Source organism: Anopheles gambiae, chromosome 2 (assembly GCF_943734735.2).
Source record: "Anopheles gambiae chromosome 2, idAnoGambNW_F1_1, whole genome shotgun sequence".
Classification (NCBI taxonomy): domain Eukaryota; kingdom Metazoa; phylum Arthropoda; class Insecta; order Diptera; family Culicidae; genus Anopheles; species Anopheles gambiae.
Window position 1 is genome coordinate 94464349 of NC_064601.1, and position 20592 is coordinate 94484940.

At 46.8% G+C, this 20592-nt stretch overlaps 3 protein-coding genes across 15 annotated transcripts in view; all 3 read right to left on the bottom strand.

Annotated features, from left to right (window-relative positions):
- Window positions 1-78: 78 nt before the first annotated feature.
- Window positions 79-2194, bottom strand: LOC3290091 (uncharacterized). The gene is made up of 2 exons (XM_556725.4): window positions 995-2194; window positions 79-899 (listed from the first exon to the last, which is right to left on the bottom strand). The coding sequence occupies exons 1-2, from the start codon at window positions 1985-1987 to the stop codon at window positions 672-674; spliced, it is 1221 nt and encodes a 406-aa protein (XP_556725.4). The 5' UTR covers window positions 1988-2194; the 3' UTR covers window positions 79-671.
- Window positions 2195-3374: 1180 nt separating this feature from the next.
- Window positions 3375-12774, bottom strand: LOC1276715 (serine/threonine-protein kinase 3). Its single transcript, XM_061642920.1, has 5 exons — window positions 10753-12774; window positions 6477-7285; window positions 6025-6405; window positions 5321-5952; window positions 3375-5257 (listed from the first exon to the last, which is right to left on the bottom strand). The coding sequence occupies exons 1-5, from the start codon at window positions 10773-10775 to the stop codon at window positions 5087-5089; spliced, it is 2016 nt and encodes a 671-aa protein (XP_061498904.1). The 5' UTR covers window positions 10776-12774; the 3' UTR covers window positions 3375-5086.
- A 2257-nt stretch (window positions 12775-15031) lies between these two features.
- Window positions 15032-20592, bottom strand: part of LOC3290092 (transcriptional coactivator yorkie) — a 40657-nt gene continuing 35096 nt past the window's right edge. For 12 of the 13 annotated variants that reach the window (XM_061641310.1, XM_061641318.1, XM_061641315.1 and 9 more), the window contains 4 exons: window positions 20418-20518; window positions 20176-20326; window positions 20037-20101; window positions 15032-19913 (listed from right to left, as the gene is read on the bottom strand). In XM_061641310.1, coding sequence (XP_061497294.1) covers window positions 19809-19913; window positions 20037-20101; window positions 20176-20326; window positions 20418-20518 — 422 coding nt within the window. In that variant the 3' untranslated portion in view covers window positions 15032-19808. The remainder of the gene's footprint in view (window positions 19914-20036; window positions 20102-20175; window positions 20327-20417; window positions 20519-20592) is intronic. The other variant, XM_061641320.1, reaches the window with a different exon arrangement.

Genomic DNA, 20592 nt, shown 5'->3' on the forward strand with positions numbered 1-20592 from the left:
AAAACACCTGTACAAATTAGTGACAACACTCAAGGGGAAAATGCGTTAAACAGATCGTCAGCTGTTGTTCGTTACTTGTTTTGTTGTTATTTCTTCAAAAATGATTTTTTATTGCTCTTGCACTGAACGTAACAAACAAAAAAAGAAGCTCCATTTCAAAATGACGGCCGACCAAAATTGACGACTTTTCACTTTTCTTGTACCGCTGACCCAAGCAGTTGAGCAATTTTTGCGCCCTCTGTTGCGATAGCAAATTTAAATGCGCCGTTTTTACGCCCCTTTTCTTTGATCGCTTTATGCTGAAGAAGATGCTAATGGAATGGATGAAAAGCATGGCTTGTTCGAGTGGAGTGCACAACACAAGCAATCGATTGTATTTTCACTTTCACAAACCCTGACAGATAAGGATGCGAAATCAATCTTTTGCTGTGCTGTAATGGAAGAAAGTGCTATTAACGTAGAAGGAATTGGAAGAACATTTTCTCGACCGGCTGTAATACAATCTGGCCGCCCTGGGGGGAAGGGGAATGTGTCTGTTGCGTGCGTTCGTTGGTCCGTGTGTGCTTGATTCCCGATGCCACTACACCAGGCGGCATATTTAACATTTTAAGTAACAATACTAGAAACAACAGCAGTCAGTTCCTGCGCCCCTCTTCTCCTGCTTCGCGCGTCTAAATGCGGCTCTTGCCACTGCCCGTCTTGATGTCGAACAGCTTCCGGACAAAGTACACCTGCACCGAGGTGGTGAACACGATCACCAGGATCTGCAGCACGGACCACTTCCAGATGTACGCATTGTTGTCCAGAATCAGCGCATAATCGCGGGCCTCGTTGTTGCGCGAGTGGGCCTGATACTGGAACATGGCGTTCAGGTTCCGTTCCACCGTCGAAATGGTGCCCTGATGTTGTATGAAAGATAAAGACAAAAACACGATTGTACGATAAGATAATGCTGCACCAGCAACACACCAAACCATTCCCCATGCCCACGCACCGTAAAGTTGTTCATGTTGACGTTCAAATCTTCGATCTCCTTGGTGAACTTTTCCCACTCCTCGTACCGGATCACGGTAATGTACAGGTTGACCAGCTTGCTGGCAAAGCGCGAAAACTGGTTGTCGATGCAGACGGCGTAGAAGCCGCCCATGGCCGCACCGTCGGTGTAATCGCTCGACGCCTGCCACTGGTACGGGTGGACAATTTCGCCGCGCGGATTGCGCACCGCAAAGCCGGCCATCCCGTCACCGCCCCGGATTACGTGGAAGCTTACGTACAGCGTGCTGCCCTGCTGGACGTACTGGAAGTAGCAATCCTCCTTGCCGGCATCGATGTGCACCTTGTAGTCCATCGCGACCGCTGGCAGCATTTCGTACCATGGTCGGTCGTGCTCGGGGATGTCCTGCAGCGACACTACCGGCGGTGGATGGTGCTGTCCGCCGAGCTCGTGCGGAGGTGGCTGCTGGTGAAACTGTTGTTGCGGAGGCGGCTGCTGCTGGAATTGCTGAGGAGGCGGATGTTGTTGTTGTTGTTGTTGCTGGAACTGCTGCGGCGGCGGTGGCTGGTGGTGCTGCGGTTGGGGAGGTGGCTGTTGTTGCTGGAATTGTTGTTGCTGCTGCTGAGGTGGTGGATGTCGTTGCTGCTGCTGGGGAGGCGGTTGTTGGAACTGTTGTTGCTGCTGCTGGGGAGGCGGTTGTTGCTGGAACTGTTGTTGCTGTTGGGGTGGAGGCGGCTGTTGCTGCTGGGGAGGAGGATGTTGCTGCTGGTGCTGCTGTGGTGGAGGCTGTTGCTGTTGCTGCTGCTGCTGATACTGTTGCGGTGGTGGATGTTGTTGCTGCTGCTGCTGCTGAGGTGGAGGATGTTGTTGCTGCTGCTGCTGGTGCTGTTGCGTCCCAACAAGAACGTACAATTGACAAAACACTAAAACATACAGCACGACCGTCCCGCGAGGGAGCCTACTTTGCCACGTAAAACCTTTCCACACGACCATCGCTTCACGGTGTATGCAACTGGTTGTGCTGCGCGGTGCTGTGCTGCTGCCGAGGCAGACGGCTTGCTGGTGAAAGGCAGTGCGAGCAGGACAGCCTGCACGCACACTCTCTCTCGCCGCTTGTCCGGTCTCTTTCTAGCGTACGCACAAGCAGCAGGTGAATCGGGACTTGTTTTGACTCGCAGCAAGCCGCACACTGCCTCAGTGTGGCCAGATTAGTTTGGCGGTTATCGGTAGGAGCAAAATTTTATCAATAGTTTTCAGTAGAAGTTTCAATTTGTAACCGTATTAATACACGATGCGCAGTCTCAGATTGCGCATATATTCGTTTTATATATTCGTTTTATAAAACATATGTCATTTCGCGTAGCCAACCCTGAGCTATAAACGTCATTTCCATACAATTTCAGATTGCGCCAAGATTGCGCATAAATTTTCAAGATTATATGTCCGAGATATATAAATATTTTTTGACAGATAAATATATCAAACCGATCCGTTTGACAGATAAATATATGCGCAATCTGACCGTATTAATACACGATGCGCAATCTCAGATTGCGCATATATTCGTTTTATCAAAACATAAGTCATTTCGCGTAGCCAACCCTGAGCTATAAACGTCATTTCCATACATTTTCAGATTGCGCCAAGATTGCGCATAAATTTTCAAGATTATATATCCGAGATATATAAATTTTTTTTGACAGATAAATATATCAAACCGACCCGTTTGACAGATAAATATATGCGCAATCTGAGATTGCGCATCGTCTATTGCTACGGTAACGGTAGTTTTCGGTATGTTTTGAAGTGTTAAGGGGGGGGGGGGGGTGCTAATCTGCAAGGGAAAATAAATCCTTGTTTATTTAAAGGATATGCATCAGATTTGGTTTATAGTGGTCACACGAATGAGGGCTTTACTTTCGCCTGTACTAGCGATTTTATGCCAACGAAGGATTGAGTTGCACATTTCTTTTTGAACGGTGGAGATTCCCTTTTCTAGGGGTTCCACGCTTAGGACCAGTCGCAGTGGCAGCTCTTTTTCCGGTTCTGTTCGTTCGTGATTTTCATATTGTATATGAAGTTTACTGCTTTAATTATTTGCAAAATGGTTTTAAGACTTTTCGGTCATTATTATGAGAAAATCTGTAATTTTCGGAAGGATCAATGAAAAATCGGTAATTTTAGAATGCTCATCTGTGAATCGGTAGGACTACAGATAAATCGGTATTTCTGGTCACTCTGTACACAGGCTTCGAGAATTTGCGTGTTTATGGCTGCGTGTCGAAAGTTTGTGACGGTCCAGGACGAATGCCCCAGCTTCTTGATCAGCTGGCTTTGCGCGTGTTCGGACCGATTCAAATGCAACGGTGTCCCAACTGTGTTTAATATAAATGCATGGCAACCTTAAAGTTCAACTTTATTTATCTCGAGCATGTATGTTTGTGTTTTTTTTTTATAATACTCCTCACCTGTTCACCGCTTTTATTTTGTTCTGCTGTTTTTCTTTTCTCCCTACTATCTGTGCCTTTCAATCGCCTGCATCGCCTGTTTCTCCTGTATGTTGTTCCGGGCGACCTTTTCCGTAACGATCTTTTGCCCTCCCGTTTTCCTGTTACACGCTATTACGCTACTATTTTTCTCAATAAACTTGTATATGGTTCAAGAATAAAATGTAGCACTTTTGTTCGTCATTGCTGTGGTTCGTCTGCGATCACCAATCGACCCACGCGTTGGGTCTGTCCCCCTGCTGTGTCTCACCGCGTTTTAGAGCACTTTCGTGTCGCCGTGTTCGTGTTCCACCAAGGTAGTACACACATGCTGTGATTCTGCTAATCTCGTCCTACTATCATCATACCAAGCGGCGGGCGCTCAATATGGCTTAATTTGCGTATAAAATATGTGCTCTGATCATCTTCCCAATCCCAATCGATTTCGAGTCCTTCAATTTCATTGTGTGTGTTTCTGTGTGTTGAGTTGTTTGCTTCCTTATATGGTGTATATAATCGTAAATCACGCTCTTGCTGGCTATATGTAGTATTTGTGTGTATATGTATAATTTCTTTGCCTTTCTTCTCCGCCGCTACAGGATTATTGTATTCTACTTTCAATCTTTTCCGGTTAGTTTGAGGTTTCTCTTTTTCAAGGTATTTATTCACGTTCGTTAGAATCGGTTTTTCTGCTGGCTAGAGACTGTTCTCTTCCCCTCTCCCCTCCCCCCCTACTACCTTTCGTGCACAGCCCGCAGCTGTGGGCTGTAATGGTTGTAATAACGATTAACGAGTTGTCAATAAATTGCTTTATGCTTTTGCGGATTGGCATGGAGACTTCCAAGGGAAAAGGATTTTGCCAACTAATCGTTAACGAGGGGAAAAAGGCAATGTAGCCGCGTCAGCAAGCCGCGTGTTCGCTCTACCTAGTTTAACCAGCGAATGGGAGTGTATCTCAATGTATAACAGCGACAAAAAGAAAAGAATAAAACATAAAACCGTGCAACACATTGCACTTAGCTTAGTTAGGGACGGAGCGCGCGTGGTAAAGCGAAAGGGATCGAACAAATACATACACATTGGCGCCACATGTGCCAGCAGCAGCTGAGCGCAAAAGCTAAAAACAGATTAATCTCATCGATAGTTCAGATCAATGCGTTACGACCAAAAATCCAACAATGACTTACACCCGGCTGGTTCTAGGGCATGTGTTTTGTGAGTGTTAATTAAAATCAAATATCAGATCAGCCCTACCAGCCACACATCCGACGAGAGTGTTGGATGGCCGACGGGGCAACTAAAATACTTAAAAAGAGAGGAAACTATCCCTTCCACTCTCCTCAGCAGCCTGTCAGAGGCGCTCAAGCGCTCACTTTGAACGCTTGAGTGTCCCTTGAGCGCGACTGAGTAGGCTGTGGATGTGTGTTTGTTTGTTAAAAAGTAATAGGAATTTGCAACTAATTGGCGCTGGGGCCACAGAAACGGGAAACCTATTCCTATTTAAATATGACTATCCGCTAATCACCCTCAAGCACACGCCAAAGGCAAACGGGACAAGAAGCTGGGAGAGGGGGGAAAGCATTCCCGACCACCGCCGACACACTACTCAGAACTCTTCCAGCTTTTGCTGCCGCTTCTGCTGTTTGGCCTCGATCGCGTCCAGTATCGGTTGGCGTTTGGAGGTGTACCGCTTCTTCGTTTCCGCCAGCTCCTTCTCCATCTCCTTGTCCAGGCTGGCCAGCCGTTGCTCGAGCTGTTCGTAGTTCATAAACTTAAGCTGCGGGACAGAGATCAAGAGGTTATTTAAAAAGGGATTAATGATAAAAAAAACGACACTTACCGAATCATACTCGGCCGCCGTCGGTTGCAAAAACTGCATCTGATGCATATTGGGACTGACGGCGGAGATCTGATTCAGCTGCAGCTGCAGATGCGACTGATACCGTTGCCGCTCTTCGTTGAACTGTTGCTGCTGCTGCTGTTGCTGTTGCAATGCTTGGTGCTGCTGGTGCTGCTGGTGGTCTTGGAAATTTTGCGTCATCGGCGGTGCCGACGGCGACACGGGACTGTGGGTGGCCGGCGATGGGAAGCCCGGTGCTGCGGCCGACTGCTGCACCAGATTGCTTACGAGCTTCTGCACCTGTGGCTGTGGTTGCTGCGGCGAAGATGCTAAAGGCGATTGGGGCAGATGCGGCTGCTGCTGCTGCTGCGGGGCGGAAGCAACGACCGGGGTCGTCGCCGCCTGTGGACTGCCGTAGCCCGGCGAATGGTCCGGCTGCAGGTCGACCGATGCCCCATCGTCGAACGAGCTCATCGCGGACGGTGGCGACTGCAGCTGGTGATGATGGTGGTGGTTGTTGACGGCGGCCGCGACTTTACTGTTGCCAAAGCTGGCCGCCTCCGCCTCCTTCTTGTCGAAGTGGTCCAGAAACAGCGGCCTGTACTTCGGCTTGTCCGGGTTTGTATCATGTCCTGTAACGGGGATGGAGTGTGTGTTTCAATGCCGAATCTCCGAGCAATCGATCGCTTCAATGCAACACTTACTTTTCATGGTCGATTCTTCCGAATCGGAATTGATCACCATCGTGCCCAGGTTCGACTGCAGCTCCACCATCGTCCCATTGTCCGGCACGAGCGTACCGTAGTCGGTGTGCGCTATCATCGTCCCGTCGCCCTCGTCGCCCCGGCCCGGCACCAGCGTCCCGCAGTCGGCCGGGAACTCCTTCATCGTCCTCGAGTTCACCTGATCCTCGTCATCCGAGTCGCCCCCGTCGTGCCCGTTGGCATTGTTGTTGTTGTTGCTGTTGTTCTGCAGCTGCTTGTTAGCTTGGCTAATGGCCGCCGCGTGCCTGTAGCTTTGGTTTTCCCGTATTTCCTTCGCTTCCGCTATCATCTGGCTCAGTATGCTGCACGGTTTCGCGTTGCCTGCCAAAAAAAGAAGGACATTAACCCGTTGCTACAATCTTACTTACAGCACTAAAGCCTATTCCACTTACGTATAAACTCGTGCGCCAGCAGATCGGTGGCAGTGGCCCGCTCCTCCGGATTCTTCACCAGGCACAGGCTCACAAAGTCAATGAACTCGGGCGACCAGATGTCGGGATCGCGAAACGAGGGCGGCGGCTTGGTCGGTATCATGAAGATGGCCCGCATCGGATGGATGTCCCCGTACGGGGGCTTGCCCTCCGCCATCTCGAGCGCCGTTATGCCGAGCGACCAAATGTCCGCCACACAGTCGTACCCAATCTCCTCGATCACCTCGGGCGCCATCCAGAACGGTGTGCCAATGACCGTGTTACGCTTCGCCATCGTGTCCGTCAGCTGACCAGCCACCCCAAAGTCGGCCAGCTTCGCGTGGCCCTCCGAGTTGAGCAGTATGTTGCCCGCCTTAATGTCGCGGTGGATCTTCCGGCGCAGATGCAAATACTCGAGCCCCTTCAGTGTGTCGATCAGTATCGTCGCTATCTCGTCCTCGGACAGTGTTTTCTTGCGCAGCCGCATAATGTCGGACACACTGCCCGCCCCGCAGTACTCCATCACGATCCACAGGTCGGTGTTCTTGAAGTAGCTGCCGTAGTACTTGACCACGTACGGCGAGTCGCACTGCTGCATGATCGAGATCTCCTTGATGATCTCCTGCAGGTCCGTGTCGACCGGCACCTGCTTGATGGCGAGCACCTGCTCGCTCTCCTTGTGCAGCGCCTTGTACACCGAGCCATAGCTACCCTCGCCGAGCTTGCAGAGTATGTCGAACACCTCGTCCGGCTGCCGCGTTAAGCTTTCCTCCGAGAGTTTCTTCAGCTCACTGGGGTAAGGGGGAAAAAAGACAAGAAAGGAAAGGAAGAAAGGGGTGTTAAAACCAGGATCATTGCCACACATGGGACACGCTGGGGGTCTATTTTTATACTGCTAAACCTTTCTTCAAATTATGTTTTTTGTTTAACGATTCTGTCATGCAATGCCAGTGAATGCAGACCGCAAACATTGTCCTCCCCCTTATTGGATTGCCTAATGACCTTATAATTTCTCCCACGTTTGCTCCACACAAACCACCGAACCGGTTCAAGCTTTGCGATAATGTATCGTCGCTTGGCCACAAAGCAATGCGAACAAAAAAGCCATCCTTTCGATGACGCAGAACGACCGATCCACCGGAAGGAAAGCCCTTATGATGATGACTTTTCGATGGCCGTTCGCGGTGTCGAGAGATACTTCTCTCTCTCTCTTTCTCTTTTTGCTTTTATTCTCCCCTTGGATCCTCATATCCTGCGGTATATTAATCGCTTCAAAAAGGAGCTATCGGCGTTTGCCGTTTGGACGGCGCGATACTTGAGCGAAAGTACACACTCAGTTTGTATCGCGCAGTATCGATTATTGGGAAACTATTTCTGTACCTTTTATAGAACAGCACTCTCACCCTACACAACACACACACGATGATGAAGTTCTACATGATTTAGCACCGTTATTCGGTCACGGGGTGTTTTGTGTGTTCCCCACCGCGTGGCACAGCACAAACAGGCGTGTCACGGTCTTCCTTTCCCCCGGTTGGCTGTATCCTACTTTTTAAGCGTTCTTTTTGCGCTCCATTTCCTTTACGGTACTACGGGGCAGGTTTTAGTATGTCGCTTCACCATTATCGATACCAGCTGGTGGTGGAAAGCTTCGCCTTCTTGTGTGTCTGCTAGTGATGGGTGAAGTTGGAAAAAATCTGGAATCGACTCCGATCTGATTCCGCAAGATAGGTCCGCCCAGCATTATTCGGAGTCGTTTGGATCCACCTAGAGTTGTCCGAGGTCGGAATCAGCTATAGTCATCCAGTATCGTCCGGAGTCATCCGAAGTCGTCGGGAATCATCCAAAGTCATCCAAAGTCGTCCGGAGTCGTCCGAAGTTGTTCGGAGTCGGAGTCGTCCGAAGTCCCCCGGAGTCGTCCGGAGTTGCCCAGAGTCGGCCGATGTCGTTGAGAGTCGGAGTCAGCCGGAGTCATCTAGTATCGTCCGGAGTCATCCGAAGTCGTCGAGCGTCATCCAAAGTCGTCCGGAGTCGTCCGAAGTCGTTTGGAGTCGGAGTTGTTCGGAGTCGTCCGGAGCTTACCGGAGATGCCTGGAGTCGGTCGAAGTCGTTGAGAGCCGGAGTCATCCAGAGTCGTTTGGATCCACCTAGAGTTGTCCGAGGTCGGAGTCAGCTGGAGTCATCCAGTATCGTCCGGAGTCATCCGAAGTCGTCCGGAGTCATCCAGTATCGTCCAGAGTCATCCAAAGTCGTCCGGGGTCGGCCGGAGTTCTCGGAGTCGTCCGGAATCGGCCGGATTCATTTGAAGTCGTTTAGAGTCGTCCGGAGTCCTATGTTAAGGCCTATATAAGAAGTACACGCGCAAAGTTAAGGGCAATAAAAACACAACGAAATGAAATGCCTGATCACTAGCACACATTTCACCGGACAGCTCAGAATGACTCCGACTCCGGTCGACTCCGGACGCCTCTGACGACTCCGGACGACTCCGACTCTGAACGACTCCGGATGACTCCGGACGACTCAGGACGACTCCGACACCGAACGACTCCGGACCTTTCCAAACGACTCCGAACGACTCCGGCTAAGGGCGGAATCAGTGATTCGGACGGAGTAAGAATCGGACTAACAATAGCCGGAATCGGATCGGAATCATGGGTGCGCTCCAAAGAGCACATCACTAATGTCTACTATAATATGCTTCGGGGGAAGGTTCCAGTAATAATGACAGAGTTCCAAAAATGAATTAAATAAATTATTCTATTTCCCTCGTCTAACGAGCACACAGGGCTATGTTATTACTACCGAACTTACTGCTTCAGATAGTTTTAACATCGATTTTAGACACTTTAATATTTAATGCAATAATGCCGTACTTCCGAAGGGTTTTTGTGTGCTTGGAGAGGTTGGAATTCCTCAAATCGAAGCTTCCTCCCAGCATAACAATTCTTTGTTCTTCCTGCCCGAAAGACGAACCACGAACTATTATGCGTCAAAGGTACACACAAAGGACCGGAAATATAGATCGTGCCAGACCTAAAACGGAACAGGTCGATCCCCCCCCCCCCTCCCCCCTAATACGGAACCTGTTTCTTGATGCATCTTAACCTGTTTGAAGGAAACCGGCAGGCTTTACAGTGCAAATAACGCTCATGTAATGCATTTGCAGCTAAGTTGGTTGTGGAATAGTTTATCTCAAGACACAAAAACCTGCGATTTTTTGAGGCGAGAAGGAACTCCCTCCAAAGCCTCTATAAACAATTATGATATTTCACAGTCCAGTCCAAGCTCTCAACACGCATCGCCACCAACGGACGGCCAAAAGCGTCGTCGTGCCGTTCCGTACGTGACGGTGCTAATGTAAACATAGCGCGTTAAAGGGGGGAGCCAAGCGGACCTTTGCGAGGTTTTGGTTTTGTTACAAACAGGCCTCTCTTCCCCTGCCGCTTCCCTTCTAGCATGGTGCTGTGTGCATATTATATACGCGTTCTAACGAAAGAAAAAAGCCAGGTTCTTACACCAGGCACTGCATTTCGTGCGATCCATCAAAACAGGATGGAGCAGGGGGGCTGAGGGACTTCTTCATAATGCTACACCCTCCCCAACAGCCCTATGACTTGGTCATGTGTGTATGTCACTGTGTGGACATTTGCCGCAGCAGTGTGTAAGAAGTGGAGCCGTTTTAAGATACACAAAAAGAAGAGTGGAAGAAGGCGGCAGTAGCGTTGAGAACTGCTTGATGAAGAGCTTTACTCCCTCTTCTGCGTGTTTCACCCTCCCCTTGATAAACCCTTCAACGTCCCGGTGGTGGTAGTACACACACACACACATACACATCATTATGCCCCGAAGGTTAAAGGCTTTTGACTTGAGCGAGCGCAAGCACGCTCCCGCATTCGTGTGATGCGTACTTGGAGATTGCGATGGTTTGAGTGGGTGGATGTCATGAAGGGCGAGTGTTTATGTATGCCCATCCCCTCTTCCCTTCCCCTCTCCACCTTCTCTTCAATGCTAGTAAGATTCATTCTTTTTATTCCATCCCCCAATCTCGGCGGGGGCTTGTGATTCTTGCGCGCTTGGTTCATATCGCAGCACACCAACGCGCCACTCCCCCCCGCGGGAGTTCGAGTGCGTGCCGTTTCGGGTCGCTTTTTCCTCCACCAGGCAGTGATAAAACCACGTGACTAACTAAACAAAAAAAGAAGAAAAAAAGAAAAGGCGATGCAGAAAACACGCGCGTACGGGCTAGACTACTTACTGTTTGGAAGACATCGCCAACATGTACGAAAAGGGGGCACACGGGGCACAGAGACTGCTACGACGGTGGATGCACCTCCGCTCGTCAGATCAGATCGGAGAGCTTTTATGTCTGATTGGGGCTAGTGAAAAGTGCGTCTGGGCGAGGAAGCCGCGGGAAAGCCCCCGCCCGAAACGGAAAAGAAAGCCTTTTAATTAAAGGAAACCCCTCTCTCTCTCCGTCTCTCACGGTGTGCGCGTGGTGCTTTACGAGATTGAGTTTTGGGAAAACTTAGGCACAAAAAAAGGAAAAAATAAACGACCGGAAAACTAGATCATGCACACTCACACGGCTTATTGGTTACCGTTGTGACACGTCCGGGTTGCTGATCTCGAAATTGAAATCAAATTGTACCAAAACAAAACAAACTAAAAACGCACCCACACACACACATGCACTATCTGCTCCGTTTTGCTCCCTGGCAGGTAGGTACGCCCCGGGGGTGGCTTTTTTTGTCACTACTATTCTTTTCCGCACACTATTTACACACTATTGCACCATTCCTTTCACGATCACAAGCGCTCACGCACGGCAACCGAGACACGACGCGGCACCACGGGGGAATTCTGGATCACGATGTTGACCCGCGTTAAATTTAGCCCGTTGCGGTTGACACAACATTGTCTGGCGGCTTATGCGAGGACGCACCGGAGCATCGTCGGGGGGTTCTGCTGCATTCCTCCAGCCTCCGTCTCTCTGTGTGTGTGTGTTTCACTGCAGCGGGTACTGCTGATATGTGTGTTTGCTCCGTGTACACCAGCAGCTGGTGCGATGAAATGGCCTACTCCGTCGTACACTCTCTCCTGTGTGATGTGAGTGTGTGGTGAAGATTCGATTTTCTGAAGAGGAATGAGATCTATTTTTACATATATATTTTTTTGCTTTCCCCACCGTCGTGTGTCGGACGACCCTTATTCCCTGGTCGGTTTGCCACCACACACTAGGAGCAAATTTCAAGGCCACAAACCGCTGCACTAGCGGATGCACTCGGCGCACTTGCCCAGCACCTTGCTGTCGCGGTCAATGGACACTGGCGATGATGGTGGCGGTGGTCGTGGGTGCATCGACAGGAATGCACATCTCGCAACGGGGAAAGAATCCGTCCTCCGGCCTCGTGTGTGTGTGTTTTATTGCTTCTTCATTTATTATTTTTCTCACACACCAGCGCAAACAGCGGCGACGGGTCGAATGTGTCAGATGGCTTCTCTCGCACTCGCCTGCTACGAGTGGGCTATACGGCTAGAGCAGGGGAGGCGAATGCACCCCCAACACGAAAGTGCGATGTGCCGCTGCTTCCGGCAGCAGGCGTGGGTCCGTGTCGTGCCGTACACAATGTTTCGCCCTATTTTAGGACAAGCACACACTGTAGTAGTGCTTTGTAGGTGTTTGTGTGCGTATGGAATGATTGGACCACCTCCTTCGCCGCCTGCAACTAACGAGGGTTTGCTGCTGGTTTTGCACTTTTGCGCCGATGGGATGCAACAATTTTACAACCGCACACACTTATGGGACGACGCGCACTGTAACCAGCCACAAATTCCAGCCTGCCTGGATGTGTAGTTTCACAACCAGACAGCCCCCGCACACAGCACTGTGCCGCTGTGTTTATGCAGTCAGCTGCCTTTCACGCACAAAAAGGAACTGTCTCTGTGTGCGTGCCTGTGTGTGTTTTTTTTTATCTCCCAGAGGTCGGAACGGCAGCCGCCACCAAGTGTGGTGACCTTACGCACCGCAAAACCCGTGCACTTTTGCCGTGTGTTCGCACTCGGGATGGAACTTTGTTTCACGTTCGTTGTTGCAAGTGCGTGTTTCTGATCGCGCAAAAAAGTTTGCAATGTATTCGATGCACTGATGTAGCGCGTACACACCGTGCCCGAAACGACCGGTCCGAAACTCACACCGCAAGCAACACACACGGACTCAGGCGAGGCGAACTGTCTATCCCACCGTCTTTTCAGAACTGTCACCGTGTACGCTGGTGCGTGTATGTGTGTGGCAGCGTGTCGCGATGGTGCTGGTGTGTGTGCGTGCATGACGTTTCGCACTATCTTTCTCGCTTTTTGTTCGCGCAGCCATCTCTATCGCACGATTTATGGGAGATAGAAGCTGCAAAGCGCCCTCATGGCGGAATTTTATATTTTTTCTGTAATGAAAAGTAAGTAAAACCTCATTTTTGGCTATGTTTTACAATTAGGCGGTATAACATAACGAAATTTACAACATATTTTAGTGATAAAAATTCATATGAATATTGAGATGAAGTTTCTTTGACTGAAAACTATCCTCAGTCCGGCTTGTTCACTTGGTCACGTGCTTCCGTAGGGGAAGGTAGGTAAAGACGGACACGTTAAGGGAAATGATCAAAATCTAAGCATATATAGGTGCAACGACCATGAAAATATGCATACATTATCTTACACTCATGTTTTATCAGAAAATGTGTTGAAACTTTTAAGTTTCCATCGATTTTTGCGTTTTTTTCATGAATGAAAAACATGATTTTTTTCGTGCAGTTTTGAAATGTTTGGGTAAGACGGACACCAGATATGGGAAAGATGGACACCATGAAGGGTAAGATGGACACCTTTAGAAAACGTAGGAAATTGAAGAGTTTTACAGTATTTTAACAAATTCTATCGCTTTCCACGTCCTGGTACGTTTATACACCAGTTCTTGGCCAATTGCAACGTCGATTCATTCAGCCGTGAATTTAGGAATTGTAAGCATAGCTTCTAATAGAACGTAGAATGCAGAATCTATGGCATATTTTTTTAATATCGGGCACTAACAGTGGAGGTTGCACCAGCTTACAGAACAACAATTTGAAACTTCGCTATAGGAAATTATTCCGCGGAAAGTCCGCGACCACAGCATATTTGAGGGACTTGTTAATGGTTAAGATCCAGCCATTTCTTACTTGAAGATTGAACTTTTTGATATCTGTAAACCCATAGAATCTCTCATCTATTCCTGAACGATTTGATATCTGCACTTTATCTTTTTTTTATTTAAGTTGTCCAAGTCGTGACAAAATATTGGATTTCGTAAAGAACCTCATCAGCGTCTAGCGAGTAATATCATAACGCATGACTGCTATTTTGACCGGTGTTTCATTTCTCGCTTATTTATTACTTTTTCTATTTGCGTAATGGTTTATATCTTCAAAATAGCCTTATTTAGGGTGTTTAAAGATATGTATTTATCACCAATTGATATAAGAAGTAAAATAACTCAACAAATTTGGTGTCCATCTTTCCCTATGACAAAGTGTCCGTCTTTCCCGCTATGCTGTCAGGATATTTAAACCATCAGAAAACAAGATTTTGTATTGCTTTCATTCTCGTTCTTTCGCCAGTTTTTTGCTTTACCATCATGACAAATCGTTCATGTAATAAAACTTCCGAAAATATAAACAATGCAAGATACAGAGCTTAAGACCCGCAATAATCAAATTAGATCCACAAAGGAGCGCACGATTGAAAATTTGTTTTGTTCGTGAATTTAACCAATTTCGCTTATATTATACGAAAAATGTTCTCAAATGTGTTGTTTTACCTTCAGTTTGGATTCTACATTGTTAAATTACACGAAAATTACCTTTTTCATGCATTTATGAGAAGTGTCCATCTTACCCGCAGTGTCCGTCTTTACCTACCTTCCCCTACATCTGTTGATTTTGTTTTATGTATGAAGTACAGTTGTAGCTAAACAAATTATTCCAAATATCCTAATGTGATGACTATAATCATCGTAAATTGCTTGTTTTTGGACAGCTGCATCATTTAAAAACACGAATGAAAGGTACGAAACGTTAAGCCCCTGTGAAAATACTACAACACGCATGGAGTGAAATATTTCACATTTCAGAAATCATTCATTTTTAGTTCCATATAAAAAAATAGTAGATCCACTCAAAGAAGCTGTTTGAGAACGTGTTCGATAAAAGAAGGATAATATTCTTTATATTTATGTAACCCTTTATTTATATTTTATTTTATTTTAATAATGGCTTATCTTCTTAGCGAATTGCTTTAAAAACGGCTATTTTGAATTGTGGTCGCCGCTGCTTACGAAGCTCGCGAATAGATGGCGCACTGGTCGCACGTTGCGAAAACCGTTAAATCCGGTGGTTTATTTTCAAGAGCGTGTTTTTTGAGCAGCAATTTATCATATATTTTACTGTAACCCAAACTTTGTCATCATTTCATCCCATGTACTAAGTGAAAGGTAAACAGGTTCGTTCCATTTGTTGGTTCTGGTTGGTTGATTTCTCACTTTTATTACGCATTGCTTTAGTTTGTGCTCTAGAAATAGCTCTTTCCCTTCTCTCTAGTACATACAGTGTATTACAAGGCTTTGGGACAAAGACAAATTTACTCTATTTGCATTATTCCCGTCCCCCCGTTTTTTACAGTGTGTGCTAGAGTTTTTTTTATATATGTGTTTCTGTGTTTTTTGTTTGTTTGTTTTGCTACAATTTTGAATCAACGTTCAATTCTGATTGAACGATCCTCGCCTTTGCTTTCTCTTTCTTTTTTGCTTTTATTTAACTCAGCACGAACTGTTACTAGCACACGAGTTGTTTTTGTTTTCGTCTTTCGCTTCTACAGGAGTGGCTCTAAGCCTCCCGTGCATTATTGCATTACCACGTGCATTTAGGCACGTGCCTGTCTATTTCCGTTCGTAGTGCATTGCATGGCTGTTACTGCTTCCTCTAGTGAAGCTTGTAGCACACACTTGCACTCCTCTCTGAGGCAAGATGGGAACAACCAACTGTGTGGTGCAATGGTGGTGCATTTCAAACAGAGTCAGTTAATGTAAGTGACACTCAAACCTAGCTGACGAACAAACACTTGGTGGCTTTTGCGGTTGAATTAGCTGCATCTTTTGGTGTGCATTAATTGAGTTTTTTTTTTCTCGATATTAAGCATTACAAATTATTGCTGACGAAGAGAGTTAAAAATATGAGCAAAAAACGCACCTAAGCAAACTCCGTGGTGCTTTTTTAAAGACAACGCTAGCTGCTCTACCTAGTAGAGTACCTTTCACAAGGAAGTACGATTTGGTGTTCCCTTTTGCTTCCAGAATCCTCACGTGTAGAGCAATAGGTGTCTAGAAGTAGTGTTTTCTACCAGTTCTACAGTTCCCACAGAAAGGGAAGCAGAATAAAGCATCCGTACGCTTCTTGCGAATGTGTTGGAAGCGTTCAACTATCTTACTTGAGTCGCATGAGGTGGGGGTGAATTTCTGTATGAAGAAAAAACGTTCTTCTTCATTTTGTTCTTCTTTGCTCTATCTAATATCGCTTTACGCTAATGTGTAGCTCGGCTCATCAACGCTAACAAATATTTGCTAACAAATACTGCTTGATGAGTGCTGCCAGGGTAAAGCCAGTAGTACAGGGCATAAACAATGTGTGCCACCGCGTGTTAGTGTCCGTATGAACTGTTCGTTTGGTTCACCATCACTTACTTCACTGCTGATGCACATAACAGAACACACACATAAAAAAAAGAAAAAGACACTTATGTTTGCTAGAGAAACTAAAAAAGACAACACAAAACAAACTGCTTCTCAATGCAATTCTGGACGGCAAAGATAAATGTATCTCGGGCGGTGGGGACGCACCAAACTGTACGCCACCTGTTTGCCAACGTTTGCAGGATTTATCTTGTTAAAATAACTGCCCAATGCTCGCTATGCGATTCAACTTGCGCGAGTGATCGCGATCGCCCCACTCGGGGGACCGATCGTTTGTGGATGGATTTTCGCTCAACGAGCGACCAACTCGATCGTACCAACGGATCTACAGCCCAATTCCTTTCCTATTATCATCCCCATCTACACTGCAACCGATCACTGCAAAAAAGCGACTCGGAAAATGGTTCCAACAAATGGATCACTCAACCTAAAGATCAAGCGGAAGCTGGCAGCAATACGTTCATTTTTTTTATTCTGCGTTTACGTTGCGAAGAAGTAGAACAAAACATTAAAAACGAAACTATATTGGACGGCAATGTTGCAACATTAGCATAGAAACACATCGAAAAAATGAACAAAAAACGCTGCGACCAGTTTTCCCTGCCAAAAGAAAATAAGAAAAAAAAAACAAACAGTAGCAAGCAAGATCGAGGCAACAATGGTCAACGTCGGGTTAGCAGCAGCATCGAACGATCGACGTTCCTTCGCGCTGGTGCAAATGAAGGGGTGCGAGAGTGGTAGTGATGATTGAGAAAAATGAAACCATTTTTCTCACCCAAGTTGAATCCAAATCCAAGAACCAACGCTTGATTTTTTTTGTTTGTCCTAACAATACTACTAAAATTGAATAGGCAACGAAGCTCTGTAACTGTTGCTACCGTTGCATGCTTATGATTTGTTTTTAAATGTTTAAAACTAATGCTGTGGTTAAGCCTTAAAATAGCAAAGTAATAAATTGAAGTAATTGCCTTAGCGCGTTTTGTGTTTTAAAACTTGAATCAGTAAAAAAAATGGTTTGCAAAATGGCTTTATATATTTAAAAAAATGGTGCCAAAAACTATGATCAAGGAAATCAGCATTGGATCTTACGAGTTTGGTTCAAATTTCCCCGCATTTTGCTTAATGTGCGCAGACTTTGTTGACCATATGCTGCCGATTTGCCAGTAAATCTGTATGTTTTTTGCTTTTCTCACTTTTGTTTTCCTTTTTTTTTTGTTTGTTTTGCAGTAGTAGCTCGATGAGCGTGATAATAGAATCGTGATCGTGCGAATAAGTAGATGCACCGATGGGACACGATCGGTTGGGATATGTGTACATATGTATCTTGTTGCTTAATGGGCTAGGTTTTTTCTTCCTCTCTCTCTCTCTCTCTCTTCCCTTCACGTTCACCGTTCATCCACAACCGGACATGAAATAGTCACTGTGAACATTCCATTCTCACAGTCCAAACTCGCTCGCTTTACTTGCATCGAGCTTGTCGATGACACAGTCACGATCCAAGCTAGAACGAACGCCCGTTCCAGATGGAGCAAAGGGAGCGGGCGCGCTGGATGTATATAAAAACGAAACATAAAATCTATATAATTGCAATGTTACACCACTTTACGGCGTACTAGCCTAACATTGATGGTGTGTGTTTGTGTGTGTATGTGAACGGTATCAATGGATGTGCGTATTTTTGATACTTTGTTTGTTTGCTAACCGAAACGAAGAGGATCATTGTGTTTTGTTTTGTATTGCCGATCGTACAACGCATCGCAGGCAGCAGACAAAGGCAGCCGTTCCTCTTCGCTTAGCTTTGCACACATTGCTTTGGGGGTTTGTGTGTGTGAGTGTGTGCACTGGGGCAAGTTGATTCCAAAAAAATAACAATTGACCCCTTCTTCATCATCGGCCACCCACAGCAGACACTGCCCCTATCGGGCGGGCAACATTGATATAAATGCATCTACAGCCATCACGCGCCGAAGGAATCAGTTTCTGTGTTGCATTTGGCCCCACACTCCCTTGAAGCACTTCGTGTGCGCCAAACAAGGGACTATTCTCTCTCCGGGGCTAATGGCGGCTGCACCTGCTGCTGCTGCTGCTGTTGCTGCTTTCAAAAACGAGTTGCTCTCTCCATCTTCGTATATCGGTTACGGTGGCTCCTCCTTCTGCTGCCGTGTTACTACCTCTTATGGCTAGAATATTGGACCACATTCATTCACTGTCCCGCATTCATGCACAGTCCTCGCACTCGCACACACTGTCTCAATCATACTAACCTCTTCTCGCACGCTACAACGATTACGCAAACATGAGTTTTAATTCTCCTACATCCTAATGCCTCCTATACGTTATCCTTTCCCCATTGCTCAAGCTACTTGACCGTATTGCGCCGCCGCGCCGGTAGATATGAGAGCTGATCTAGCCATTCCATCCAGGTCGGCGGCGCATACGTAGCACACGCGGTTACACGTACTCGCCGTCGCGTTCTCGCATCTCGCTCGCCTTCGTATACGTGTTCCAAACCGCAAATAGCCAATTTCGCCATTTTGCACATTATAATACACTATCTTCGCAGCTCGCCCTGTACTGCCTGTACTATCTGCAGACTGCAGATCATGCTTTCATTACTTTCTAACTCCGCGCGCTAAACACCACACCACGTTCTACTTATACCACATATCGTTTTCTTCCTCCGGTTTCGAGTGTTTTTTCTTCTTCTTTCACTCACTCGAAACGGATAAGGCACTTGAATTGCTTGCAGTTCCTTGTGTCAGCTTGCACGGTGGGTGTGTGTGTAATCTTGCCGCTTATCCGTACACGATTACTCACTCCGTGCGGTCATTTTTCCTCCTCTCATTCTTGTCGCCTATCTTGCGCTACATCCCTCACATACTACGTAATTGGATACTAGTTGCGCGCTTCAAATCTCACATTCATCTAAGTGGATTAAAAAAAAAAGATTTAAAAATAAAATAATAATCCGTACGTACAAGCTAATCGACTAACCACTAATAATTCGTCCAATGTGCACAAGCACATCGGTGCCCGTGTGCAAGCAGGATGTAGTAATAATAAGAGATGTATATAGGTATCATTAACGGAACATAACTCGGACAAGGAGCAGTTTTCCCCCGTTCAGTACGGGAACCACGGTGCGTTTCCTTTTCATTGTTGCCTAAGCTGCGATCCCACCACATACACACACACACACATACATACGCACACTACTTACACTCTTCTTTCCCTATTTGTATCTCCAAGTAGAACGATTGAGTCTTATATCTAGTTATATTGTTTGGGGCTTGAGTTGTATCTCTAAGTAGTACGTTCGGAGCTTAAAAGTCTCCAGATCAGGTCTGCAAACGATCTAGTCTATGTCGGCTGATGGTATTTCTTGGAGATGCGAGAACATTGTAAGTAGTATTTGTGTTTGTGTGTGTGTGTGCATGTCAGTGGATGCGTGTACTAATCGCTGGCGTAGTGGGCTACTATTACTCTACATAAGATGGTTCTACGCGTTCTGTGGCTACGGCAAACGTCGCTTAACGTTAGATGATGTCGTAGAGCGTGTTATCCGGTTTACTACTCGTCGGATCCATCAGGCTCAGGTTGGTGACGGCATCGATCTTTTCCAGCAGCAAAGGATCGTCCAGCTGTAGATGGGAAGAGCGAAAAAGAACATATTAGTGATAGGGAAACGTAGCTTAATGTGTCTTATGACGTAAAACAATTGCCTGATCGTAGCACACAATAGGTAACATTAAAGTGCAACTCACCATAAACTCATCGGGCGTCTCGAGATTATCCCCAAATGCTATAGTGTCCATCGTGTTGTCCGTCACTGCAATAAGGGAATAAAGCAAATTAGTAACCCATATGCCTGATTGTAATGCACTCAAACCAATCGCCACTTACTGCTTAACCCGTCCATACTGTCATCTATACTGGAGAGAAATTCGGGCGTGTGGGGCATCGACTGCGTCATGGACGATTCGCTCAGACCGCTGTCACCGGACTCCTGGCGTGCGTGATCGGCAATACCGGACAGGAACGGGTCGTCTCCCATCTGGAGAAGACACAGCAGGATTGTACGAGCACAATGTAGAAGTTGGTTCGGAATGGCACGGTGTGGTACCGATGTATGGGCAGCTACTTACATGTGATTTGATCTCTTGCTGTCGTTTCCGAAGTCGTTCCCGCTCGAGCTGCAGGTTGTACAGACGGACTGTTTGCTCCTGTACTGCCCAGTCTTGGTTAGCTATAGATTGTTTTTTTCGTTTCCAAGGGAATTGAAATAGAAACCAAATTAGATCGGTCATGTTTGGGATAGTT

Excerpts from the sequence above, each read along its gene's own strand:
- LOC1276715 (XM_061642920.1), bottom strand. The coding sequence starts at position 10,775 with ATGTTGGCGATGTCTTCCAAACA. Across the intron at positions 5,953-6,024 it reads GGAAGAATCGACCATGAAAA|GACATGATACAAACCCGGAC; the intron begins GTAAGTGTTGCA and ends TCCCCGTTACAG. Across the intron at positions 5,258-5,320 it reads CGGCGGCCGAGTATGATTCG|CTTAAGTTTATGAACTACGA; the intron begins GTAAGTGTCGTT and ends TCTGTCCCGCAG.
- LOC3290091 (XM_556725.4), bottom strand. The coding sequence starts at position 1,987 with ATGGTCGTGTGGAAAGGTTTTACGTGGCAAAGTAGGCTCCCTCGCGGG. Across the intron at positions 900-994 it reads TCAACATGAACAACTTTACG|GGCACCATTTCGACGGTGGA; the intron begins GTGCGTGGGCAT and ends ATACAACATCAG.